The sequence below is a fragment of the Orcinus orca genome, chromosome 9 (genome assembly GCF_937001465.1).
Source record: "Orcinus orca chromosome 9, mOrcOrc1.1, whole genome shotgun sequence".
Taxonomy (NCBI): Eukaryota; Metazoa; Chordata; class Mammalia; order Artiodactyla; family Delphinidae; genus Orcinus; species Orcinus orca.
Window position 1 is genome coordinate 71969986 of NC_064567.1, and position 12413 is coordinate 71982398.

General features: G+C 34.6%; 1 protein-coding gene and 1 long non-coding RNA gene across 5 annotated transcripts in view; one reads left to right on the plus strand and one right to left on the minus strand.

The window, feature by feature from the left end:
- The window catches only part of LOC125965339 (uncharacterized), a 702471-nt gene that overhangs the window by 81784 nt on the left and 608274 nt on the right, over nucleotides 1–12413 (plus strand). The gene's annotated exons all lie outside the window — the stretch shown is intronic.
- Nucleotides 5756–12413, minus strand: part of TMEM196 (transmembrane protein 196) — a 55907-nt gene continuing 49249 nt past the window's right edge. For 2 of the 4 annotated variants that reach the window (XM_033440577.2, XM_049714604.1), the window contains exons 4-5: nucleotides 11590–11663; nucleotides 5756–8783 (exon numbers count right to left, since the gene is read on the minus strand). In XM_033440577.2, the coding sequence (XP_033296468.1) occupies nucleotides 8777–8783; nucleotides 11590–11663 (81 nt within the window). In that variant the 3' untranslated portion in view covers nucleotides 5756–8776. The remainder of the gene's footprint in view (nucleotides 8784–11589; nucleotides 11664–12413) is intronic. The other 2 variants (XM_049714605.1, XM_004263455.3) reach the window with 1 other exon arrangement.

The following is a 12413-nucleotide window of genomic DNA, read 5'->3' on the forward strand; positions in this document are numbered from 1 at the left end:
TACCCAATTTACATTGACTCAGAAGGGTAGAAGCCATTACCTAATTTCCATGCATTTCTTATACTGAAAGAAGAACTTCAGTTTACGTTCCCCTTTGCATTATATTGAAAGGGATAACATTATGGTAAATTTTGCATTACAACCTATCTATTGAAACAAAATCAAACTAAGTCAAAATAGGATTATTTCCAAGGAGTAGAGAACAATCTTCATGAAAGAAAACAGTCCTCTACAAAATATGTGTTATTCTTATTGTATTAACACACGTATATGTTCTGTTTTCTCTAAGGCATAGTCAAATCCTCCTGCAATTCTTCTGTCACTGAAATAAGAGGCACAGCCATTTTAAATTAACAACAAATACACCCGGACACACTTTCATTTGTAAAAAAGAGAAAGTGTACAAAAATTGCTTATCTAATGTGATAATTTTATCTTAAACACTACTATGTTTCAATTATCTTACTATTTTAATATTTTTATTAATTCAAAATTTCTCAAAGGATACATAAATTGACAGTTCCCATGAAGAGTGTTTACTCAACTTCTTCAGTATAGAGGCAACCTTTTTTCTCATCTTTAATATATAAATACAGTTTTCACACAGTTTTAATAAATACACTATTGGTAAATCACATTAGGTGCTTATGAGGGTAATAACAAGGGCAAAAATCTTAAGTATTCATTGTATTTTCACTCCCTAGATAGGTAATTATTTGTGTCTGACTTCTGTGGTAACCAGATATAATAGTGTTGAAACATCCTGATCTTTATGCTTAGATTTTATCTCCTGGCCATAGTTCAGATGTTCTATTACCTAGGAATGTGTGCGTTAGAGTTCTCTCTCTTTCTCTCTCTACATGTATATATACGTGTGTGTGTGTGTATTTGTTTAAACCTGAACTTTAAAATATGGACTTAGATAAAATCATAAAATCATATCCATGGTTTAGCTTCACCCACCTGAGGTTGCAAGTATCTACCTAGGTATCTATCAGTCATTACCAGGAAGGCAACTTCACAGCCCTTTTGGATGAAAGATTCTAGGTGAAAAGGATTGGCTTAAATAATAAATTTCATTTGGGGTGTGTGTTTGTGTATGTGGGTGTACACGTGTAGCTGTATGCACTGGTGATGGTTGGAAAGAGGTTAAGAAGGTATCAGAAGGGTTGGGTTACTTTCTGAGGATTTGGTGCCATCTTTATATAACTCCCTGTCCTTTGATGAAAACTAGGGCCAGTTTTTTTCCTAAGGCCCTATATTCTTCTCAAGTAGATATCTCTGCAACAGAGTTTCAACACCCCTCTTTCAAGGTTTTCAAATCCGAGGAATCTGGCCAATAAAATTAAACATGGTGCTTGCAGGGGTGTCTATGGAAATTCTCATCTACTTCCATCTGTCTTTAGCTCACTGCAGAACAAAAAGAGAACACTGTTTCCTTTTCTGTTTTTTGAATATTACTTTAAAGCTGTAGTTTAATAAACCACTTGCTGGCTGCAGAGTTCGTGTAGGTGTGAACTCGCAGATCTTTGACATTAAATATATTCCAAAGAACGTGGTATGGAAAGTTTGAGAGTGGAAAGCAGATAAACATGGAGTTTAGACATGGTGCATTTTGACCTAGAATTTACTCTCAAGTAATTACACAGAATGCATACTAATGGATCATATTCTCCACTTCCTCTTATGGCTACAAGATGCTCTTAATACTTTTATGCTCTGGAAATGATTGCAATAATGAATTTATCTTTATCCAGTGGCAAAATGGACTTTCTCACTTGTGAAAGAATGCAACAGTGTGCAGAATTTACAAGGGAAGACACTACATAAAAGGCACATTGGTCAGTCAAATAAAACTCTGGAACTCCGAAATTCACACTGAAATGGGTATTTCTGGGTGAGGAGGACCAATGACTAAATGAAAGCAACTCTATCCCCTTGTGTCTCACTTTCCCATGACATTTCTTAGTGTGATTCCTGCTGTCATGCACCGTACCGGCTTTAGAATGATACTTACTGACAGTGTTATCTCTGCTTGAATAAAACCTCTTCATCTGATGTTTTTTGGTGCAGGTGAGTAGGCTAAACTAGAGATTTAAAAGAAGAAAAAGACAGATACTACAAGAAATGAACAGTTCTAACATATAAAAGCAGAATTTTGTTCATTAAAAAATTAGTTTTCTTTATAGCTTACTGGTCCAATCCCCTTATGAAGCCCAAAGACACATGTACCCCAATGTTCACTGAAGCACTATTTACAATAGCCAGGACATGGAAGCAACCTAAATGTCCATTGACAGATGAATGGATAGAGAAGATGTAGTACATATGTACAGTGGAATATTACTCAGCCATAAAAAGAATGAAATTGGGTCATTTGTAGAGACGTGGATGGACCTAGAATCTGTCATACAGAGTGAGGTCAGAAAGAGAAAAATAAATATTCTATATTAACGCATATATGTGGAATCTAGAAAAATAGTACAGATGAACCTATTTGCAGGGCAGGAATAGAGACACAGATGCAGAGAACGGACATGTGGACACGGGGGTGGAGGTGGACGGGGGATAGGATGAATTGGGAGATTGGGACTGACATATGTGCACCGCCATGTGTAAAACAGATAGCTGGTGGGAACTTGCTGTATAGCGCAGGGAGCTCAGCTTGGTGCTCTGTGGTGACCTCGATGGATGGGATGGGGGTGGGGTGGGAGGGAGGTCCAAGAGGGAGGGGATATACATATAACTCTGCTGTACAGTAGAAACTAACACAACATTGTAAAGCAATTATACCCCAATTTAAAAAAAGAAAAAAAAAAAGGAAAAATGATCTTGCCTTGGTTTCTGGCTTACAGCTCCCTGGCTGTCTCCAACGACCACCTAGATTTTTCAGCCTTTTTACATTCAAGGTATGGAGAGCTCAAGCTTTCCCTTTAGTCACCTGAGATCCTTCCTTTGAATTCCTGTTTTCAATTTGAGCACATGCCTGTTTGCCAGGCAACTAATGCTGCTGAAGTCCTGTTTGCTTAGAGTGAAGCACATGGCTGTGGCAGTCAAAGACTGACAACCAGAGAGATAAAGTCTCAGGTTCAAGTTCGGGGCCAGAAACCAAAATCAAGGTAGCACCACAGAGCAGATTTTGGATCTGAAATCAGAAGAAGCAGAACAAATCAAGGGGAGTGCTTCATATGCAGTGGAGTTGTGGTTTGTGTTTTAGACCTAATTGTATATAAGTTGCATGTTTGGTTGAATGACTTTAAGAGTCACGGTTACAGCCAGAAATGACCTCACCTTTCGGGTGAAATACTGATGTCTTGCCACCTTTTCTTTATTTCAAATAAAATAAATGCTATTAATGTGACAGAGGAATAGTCACATTTATAGACAATGTACATTATAATAGCACTTAATAAATGGTTGTCTTTTACCTGCTACACCACCATAGGTTTTGCTGACAGATGGCAATAGGCTGATATTGCCTCTCTGTCATGACTTGAAAACTTGATATTCTTTCCTGCAATTTGTTTCATTATAAAGGACACAGAGCCTTTATTGTATTTTGCTTAGATATTGATGTAAAAGTATTAATACACTTAGAAGACAGAAAAGACAGATATGTCCAAATCTTGAAAGACTCTGGGGATAGTAATGGGGCAGTGGACATCTAGCAGCATAGGGCCCTTCAAGTCCGTTTATGTGAATAAGGTTGAGTGTTACCTCTTTCCTTGCTGATTCACAGTAAGGGACAGAGTGAAGGACAGTGTTGGCTTGTATAGCCACCCGCAAAGGGCTGTGGCTTTCTTGCCTGGGCAGTAAGCTTGGAGGGCCCAAGGGATTTCTTCTAGCCTCAGCCCCAGAGGTTGTGGAATGACGTTTGAGGTCCCCTGCCTTAGTGAGTAGGTGGGGACCAATATCCTGATTGATTAATAACAAGGAGCAATCACTGTAGTCAATAAAAGACAATGCAAATTTGACAAGATTTTAGGTTTTTCTGTGAAGCTCCTAGAGTCTCTCTAGCAATTTTCAGTAACACAGTACATTTTGGCTTTGGGGGTAAGGCTTGCGATGCCTTGTGTGGCTAAAGAAGCACAGCCTTTGGATGTTAAGGCAGGAAAAGCTTTGAAATCAGTAGACTTTAGCTAATGTGAAGGAAAGTGAAGATGCTCCTAGATCTGCCTATAGTTAATCGATGTAGATAATACTGAACTGTTAAAATAGTGAAATAAGTTTTTTTAGATCTAGAATTTGACTTTTCACAATATATTTCTTGGGAAATACATTCTTAGTAAAAGATTTTGTATTCAGTAGATAATTTTCCTGACAAAAAGAGTTTTAAAAAATCCTTTTGTATAACTTTACTAGGCATCCACATTCCAGCAATTTCTGAATTGGTTTCCTCTGCTGTGAGTAACTGATGACGTGTGATTTATGGACTTGGAATAATTGCACTTCTTGGCTGTCATATACTTTGAGTAAGAAATATTACATATGTTTCCAGAAAAATGATTTAAGGGAGAAAAGAGTGAAGTGATGCCAAGTTCTGAAACTTTACTCGGAAACGGTGTTCTAACCAAATGGTACTTAAGATGCTCTAAGTTTCTGAAATGTATTTGCTAAATAATTTTTGAAAATGTAGTTCTAAACATGCCACTTTCAAGCTAAGTCAATGAAAAAAGTAGAGGGCAGCATACTGTTCTCACCTTCTCAAGCCCAAGAAATGCAGAATTTTCCATTGACACATGGTGATAAGCTGAATAAATTTCTTCGAAAATAGGAGTTATACATCTCACTTTATCTGTCAAACATAAAATATTTAATAATTTAGTGGAATCTTTGCATGAACAGATTTTGTTTTTAAACATGAAATCTCTAATGCAACTTAACTTTACTACGTGTCTGACCTACACTGTATTTTTGCTAGTTTCGTTCAGTCCTTGGATTTAACTGGTTCATCAACTTCAAATTCCATGGAGTGTTTACCAACTCTTTTCACACATTCTGTTCTAATGATAATTGGCTGACTGTGGAAGAAGTTTTATAAGTACTGAGGGTGACGAACCATTCTCTTCGATGTGCTTTTGACTAGCATTGTCCAATAGGACTTTCTGAGATGATGAAAAATATTCTATACCTGTGGCCCACATGTGGCTGTTCAGCACTTGGACCGTGACTAGCTCAACTGAGAAACTGAATATTTGATTTTGTTTTAATTAATTTATGTTTAAATTTAAATCATCACATGTGGATAGGATTGTGACGACTGTATCAGATAATATAGTTAGACCTTAGAACAGTGAACTTATGACCCTGAGCAATTCACATTTACACTTGTGGGTAGCCCTAACATTGGTTGCTCTGGATCATGTTCAAGGGTTTTCCTCAGTGGTTCTAAATTCGGGGGCAAAACTTCCCTACCAAAGATATAGGTGCAAATTTGTTGGATAGTTTTTTATTGTCACAACTGAAATGTCCTCCTGGCATTTAGTGGGTGGGGGCCAGAGATGCTTAATGGCCTGAAATGCATAGTACAGTCTGCACAATGAATTACTGTCCACCCTAAATGCCAGTAGCAACCAATCTGACAAATCCAAATAGGTCAGCAGAGTTCTCTAAATATTTCAAGTAAAGATTTCATTTGTGAGATCTCCTATCTCTAGTTAATTCTGTCTCCTATGATCTCTAACCTATTTCCTCCTGCCTCTTTAGGGATCTCACCTTCTTTTATCATGCTCATTTTATCCTGTATCTTCAACCACTTCCTGTCTACATTAGAGCGTACTTTAATCTTTCCCATTTGCTCAAACAGGAAAGAGTAAATGCCCTTTCTTAATCCCATGTCCTCTCCTCATTCACAGCATCCTGTCCCCTGCCAATCTCAGAACTGCACATCTATTCATCAAGTTATTGGGGAAATTATTTTTTGTATCGTGATGGAAAGAAAGCTCACACCATATGTAGTTTCAAAACACACCATTTATTATATAGACATATCAATAGAGTCATCATACTATGTCCCACTTCTAAGCAGTTCATATTATATATATGTATGTGTAGAGACACACACACATATGTTGAAAATTTTTCAGGCAGAGTCCACTTTTATTGTTTTATGCTTATAATTACTGCACCTTCCTGTAGCTAGTCTCTACAGCACACCACCACATTAGTTTCACATATTTTTTTCTAATTTAGTATCACATTACTTTTTCCCAAGTGTGGACTCATGCTAAAACTGTAATGTGGTCACTTAAAATATTCTAGTTCATAGTTCAATGTTTTATGAAAATTAAATTTTTAAGTACTTGAACAATGTCTTCCTAACTTCCCCTACTTATCTCAAAAAGAATCACTACATATCCCAAATAAATCACTCTAAATAACTGAGTCCTGAAACTACTGAGTTAAAATAATTACATTAAAGATACATCTATACTTGGTTAAACACACTGTAGACTACTGGAATAACTGTGATGATGGCATCTCTTCTTAACTCTATGTCTAAGCAGTGATATGCCTACTTTTGTCCTTTAATGGGTGATTTTATATATCATTTCAAAAGAAATTAAAACATCTTACTGATGTATTATAACTCTGTATTGTACAAACATGTCTACAAAGAAATGCCACCTAAAATTAGAGTCAGTGGTTATTCTTTCAGTACAAAACTACATCCTTGCATAAAATCAGGAGAACCATATACACACAAAATACCTGCATTATATAGTATAGATTTTCAGTGACAAAGATCATGCCTATTTATGGCATCAAATAAACAGAAGTGAAGTTGATTTATTATTTGAGGCTGCATTTGTGGGCCACTTCTGTAAATCTGCTGGCTAGTGAAGTTATTCATACGAGTTGGGAGACTTAAAAAACACCACCAGACAACCACAGTCCCGTCATTTCTTTTGAACATATACAACCAGATTTTTTATAAGCGGATTTAAATAGGGTAGGTGATGATCAAGTTGTTATAAAACTAAAAGACCTTCAGATTTCCATTAACTGGCATTATTTTTATTTTGTTAGCACAACTAAAACCTATATTTTGCTTCTAAATTATAACATGTTCTCATACTGGATATTAAAGGTGCTAATTTACCTATCGTTCAGTAAGTAACTCATAACAAATGACCTGAAAACTGATAAGCTTTGCGGAATAATAAAAGTGTACAATACAATGAGTTATATATTTTAAAATATATACTTTCTTTATCTGTTGCCACAAGTTATATTCTCACAAATATTTTCAAAGACCAAGCTATTTTCTCGCCTGTATGTAGTGTCATAGATTACTATTTTAACATTCCGTTATGGAAGAGAGGGTTGAATTTAGCTGTGTAAATATAAGCCTATCTTTTAATTTCCTTCTACAGAGAACTCTTTCAGGTTCTTTGGATATAGGCATTCTTAAAAAATGGTCTGTATTTTTCCATGTGAATTGTAAAACAAAACCAAAAAACCTAAATTAAATTCTAACAAAGCTAATTGTACCTGCATCTTTTGGGAATACATCATCTGTCCTTTTATATAATTTAATTGAGCTGTAAAGTGCTTGAAATATAAATAACATGAATAATTGCAAGTCATTCTGTCTATATTTATAAATGTGAAAGTATTTGAATTAAAGTTGTTATGCTTATAAATCAATATTAATAATTGTTCTTACATAAATATCATAATAGTAGTAAAATGGCCAAATAATTAAGCAATCTATCTTGATACTCCACTATTCAGATCACTTAACTCCATAATATCAGCCACAATGATATTTACATACAGCAGACATAATAAAGAAATAAAATTGAAAAAATTTAGTAGAAATTAAATGTGACTTTGTGGGCATAGAAAAGCCTTGAACAATTGCTCTCCCATTTCTGTGGGAATAGAATCTTGACAATATCCCCACAACACCACAATTTCCTTTCTACTACTTATTTACATTCATGAATGCTATAAATATGTCCTATATATATTTTCTATATTTACAGTATATATACACACACATACACACACACATACTTTATTTTATTCTTAGGCTCATTCATGAACATGCCCATCAATTTACACAGTATAATCAAAACATATTCATTTATAACTTTTCACTCTGTGGAAAAATGCAAAAATATCATACAGATTAATATTGTCTCTCTAAAAAAACCTCTTTTTTATGTTTTAGGGTGTTTTTTTTTTGTAATTTACAAATAAATTATGAAATATAGTTCATTCACAAATTGAAAATAATTACAATGATTTTATAACAAGGCATTGCTGAGGTTTTAAATTGTGGCATTCTTTGAAGCCATCGTCTTTCAGAACAAAGACATCAATAAATTATTATTTCTTGATATTTGCACTTTTTAATTACTTATATGAAATATGTCATTACAAATCTAACACTCATGCTAGTCAAATAGTGTTTGTGTAGAATATGAATCTTTCTATTTTATCTATTCCTTTTTTTTTTCTTCCTGAAAAGTCTTTTTTAGAACAATCTGGAAAGTTGGTTGAAATTACTGTACTAGAACATTTGTGGAAAGTTTTTCACCAGTAAAAAAAAGCTGAAGAAGTAAAGTGAGGGAAAATTGAGGAAGAATAATTTTAGTAAGTACTCAGGAGAGATAACAGCAAATGCAAGAACTGTTTTAACTTATCTCCTAGTCCTTTGGTATTTCTTTGCCTCGTGAAAATCTTAAAAAATGTTCAGTTCTTTAAAATATTGATTATACTCTTCCATTAAATATCAGCTGTGGTCCTCCATTGCTCATGTTGTCTGTCATTTCCTGTTAGGAAAATAACATGAATTAATTAAAATTCACTTTCAGAGTAAGGCATTAATTTGATTAATGGGTTTACAAAACAGAAATTTCAAGCCATTGAAAAACTTGCTGACTTTTGGGGAAGGACAAGGATTAGTGCTGTTGCTGAATTTGAGGAAATGAAATTTCATGGAATCTTGGAACCCATGAAACACTGAAGTGACAGTCTGTTAGACCAAAGTCTTCTACCCACAGCAACAGTTCAATCTCTCCCCAGCCCCCTTAGTCTCCCCTCTCGGCCCTCAACTCTGTTTTGGAAAGACCTCACCTAGAAAGAAGATGGTTAAATACTTAACTTTTTCAATGTATAGGTTCCTCTGTTGAGCATGTCAACAAAATGCCAACAGATTCTAGGGGTTACCTTTGCTCTATAGAAAAATGTGTGGGCTTTTCGTGAAGAACTGAAAAATGTCCACCAGGGGATCGCCTATCTGTAACTGAAGATCACTAATAATTCATAGTAGGACAGATTGCTTTTCACGACACTTCACTCATACAGTAAAAAACAAACTGTAAAAGCTGAAACTAACACACCATTGTAAAGCAATTATACTCCAATAAAGATGTTAAAAATAAACCACACACAAAATAAATTTAAAAAATAAAAATTAGAAAAAAAGCTCTTAACATGTTTTTTAAGAGATCAATTACTAAGTAGTTAATAAGGAAAACTACATGGGAAGGCAACAGAAATTTCGATATCAAGAATGAACTTACATAAAAAGTTTCACTTGCAATTTTAGAAAATATGTTAATTTAAGAAAAATTCAGATGCTTTGAATTCATATGTTTTGTTAAACGTTAAACTCTTCCCTACACAATAAAAGGTAATGAGGACATGTGAGGCCCATTCACATTTATAATGGTTAGTGCACCATATTATAAATAATATTTAGGCAAAACTATCTAAAAATAGATGAAAACATCTTTCCCCACTTGAACAAGCCTATTTGCAAAAGAGCTGTAAAGAGGACTCCAATTGAAATAAATTATTTTCTCAATGATCTTAAGCCTATCAGGTATATCTACTTTCTGTTTGGGTGAATTAAAAGTAAAAAGTAATGTGTTTGCTTCTGTAAAGTTTAGAAATTCTTCCAAATCTTTATTTCAGAAATAAAAAGATATCACATGCCTCATTTTTAGTATCTTCTCTTTGAAAACTCAATATAGGAGATGGAGTAAAATACAGATGCTTACTTCTTGGATTTGGTGGTTTTGAAAGTTGCTTAGGAGAATCAGTGAGGGACTGGAAGGTAGGAATTGGTCTGATTTTGGAACTTTGCTTTTGAAAACTTTGGTGTCTTTTAGAACACGGGGTAGAGCTACCGTCAAGAAAATGCTGAGGAAGAAGACAATATGCAAAGAAGACTCTTCCTCTTCTCACATCAAGACCCATCTCTCCATGCAAAGTGCCTTGCCCCTTCCAGGCCATAAGGGTAGTGTTGTATGTGGGTATCCACTATACCTACCCTAATAAGGTGCTGAGGAATTACCTAAGGCCTAAAATCTCATACCAGTTTAGGGTAAAAGCTCTGAGAAAAAGTGGAGAAGTTCTTTGGGCGCCAATAGCCAGCCTCTGCGGTCTGTCAATGGTTCACTATAACTGAGAGGCTGTCTGTGCTAGATATATACTGTGAAATTAGGTCTGATAATACATTGGGGTTATTCGGCTGAGGGTTAGTTTATTGATAAGATACCTGATTTGAGGTTCATTTAAAAACTCACTACTGGTGGCAAGAAAAATAGAAATGATCTCTCCAAAATGATCTTTAATAAAATTTACTCATCCATCTATTTCTATTCCTTCTAGTAGGACAAAAACAATTTTCTAAGGAATTTATAGAAGATTCATAGATGCCTTTACTTCTCCTAAAATAACTCTGCATTCAAAAAGTAGCTTAAAAATAATCATAAAAAATTAAGGTATAAACTTTTATTGTGGGATTAAGAAAAAAATCCAGTTTTTAAAAACCTTACCAAAAGAAAGAATTTTCTTAACTAAAGTCACCCTAATATGGACACAGAAAAATCACTGGTAGGAAAAAACAGTGAAAATTAGTTTTTAAGTGGTCAAGTATCTTCAGTTTATTTGCAGATAGGCATGTCCAATTTAGCAAAAGATTATACTTTAAATTTGGGCAGGACCAACTGTGACTGTTTGCAAGTGGATATACTTTCTGCAATTGGGCCATAATATCTGTGTGACTCCCTGTATTTCTTATTGTATTTTTTAACCAAAGCAAGAATGGTGACTATTTATTTTCAGAAGTATAAAATATGGGAAATAAATTTGAAATGTATCATATCAGATAGGTTTATAAGAAGAAAGCTTTTATACAGAATTTTTACTGTATTAGTGTCAAACTTAAGTTATCTACTCATGCAGCTTTAGCATGAGAGCAATACAAAGTTTGCCTTAATCAGACACATGTATTATTAAAAAACAAAACTCTGGTCTGTGAATGATGATATCGAGTCAGAATCATGATGTAGCAGAGAATAAAGGAGTCACAAATCATCCAAGCAGAAATGTGTTTGGATGCTCACAGGCAGGCTGAATATTTTAAATACTCAACCAACTTTCAAGCTGCAAGACTTTGCCATGTTGGTTTATATCAGGTCCTCAAAGTAGTTCTCACAAAAGCAATACTTTGAGGAACAATATCACAGCATCAGTCCAGACTGATCTGCTGACATCATGGCTTCCTAGAAGAGGCAGTGCTTCCTGCAGTGACATTACAACATGGTAACTCCCTAGAAATCAGCGTACCTTGTAGGTAACTCTGGTGTCGGGGGCACCACCGGGCAGCTGGGCAAGTCGGTTATTTCAATAGCCCTCAATCTCTAATATAAATATAACAATCATACAATAAATATTGCACAAGCATAGACACAGAAACCTAAATCACACTAATATAAAAATAGAGCACAAAACAGCCATTATCCAAATATATAATGATAACCTATTTTTAACAATCCATTTCTTTAAATTACCAGTCCTGCTATTTGGACTATTAATTCTTTTTTGAAGGATACATGTAGATCTGTTTAAAATTGCTTTCTGGGAACAATTTAAGAGCATCTACTCTCCTTATTTGAGTGTATAAATTGTATATGAAAGGGAAACACATTAACTACAGAATATTTTTTCTCAAAATCACATTATAAAGAAGTATGCAATTGTAACTCGTGCTACTCTTTCTTCTATTCTGTTGTTACGGAATTTTATTTCCATGATATCAAGTAAAATGTGATGTGGCCATTATCTTAGTGAGTTTATTTTACAAATTTTTTTTTATCTTTTCCTTAACAGATCCAGTAGCAGGAGCTGAATTAAGAAATATGGGCAAAATGTAGAAGAAACACAGACAGCTCACTATATCATTTGTCCTTTGATGCAATAAATGTAACTTCTTGTTTGAATGGGTATCATGAAACAATTATGCAAGGAACATTATTTAAAATACAGGCAAAGCTACCCAAATATGCATGAAGCTTAGATGAGAATTAAATGAAGCTTTATGTGTATTGTAATATCTGCACTGATAGGCAGGCTTTTTGTTGCCTTATTAAAAGGCCCCTTTATGCGTGAAA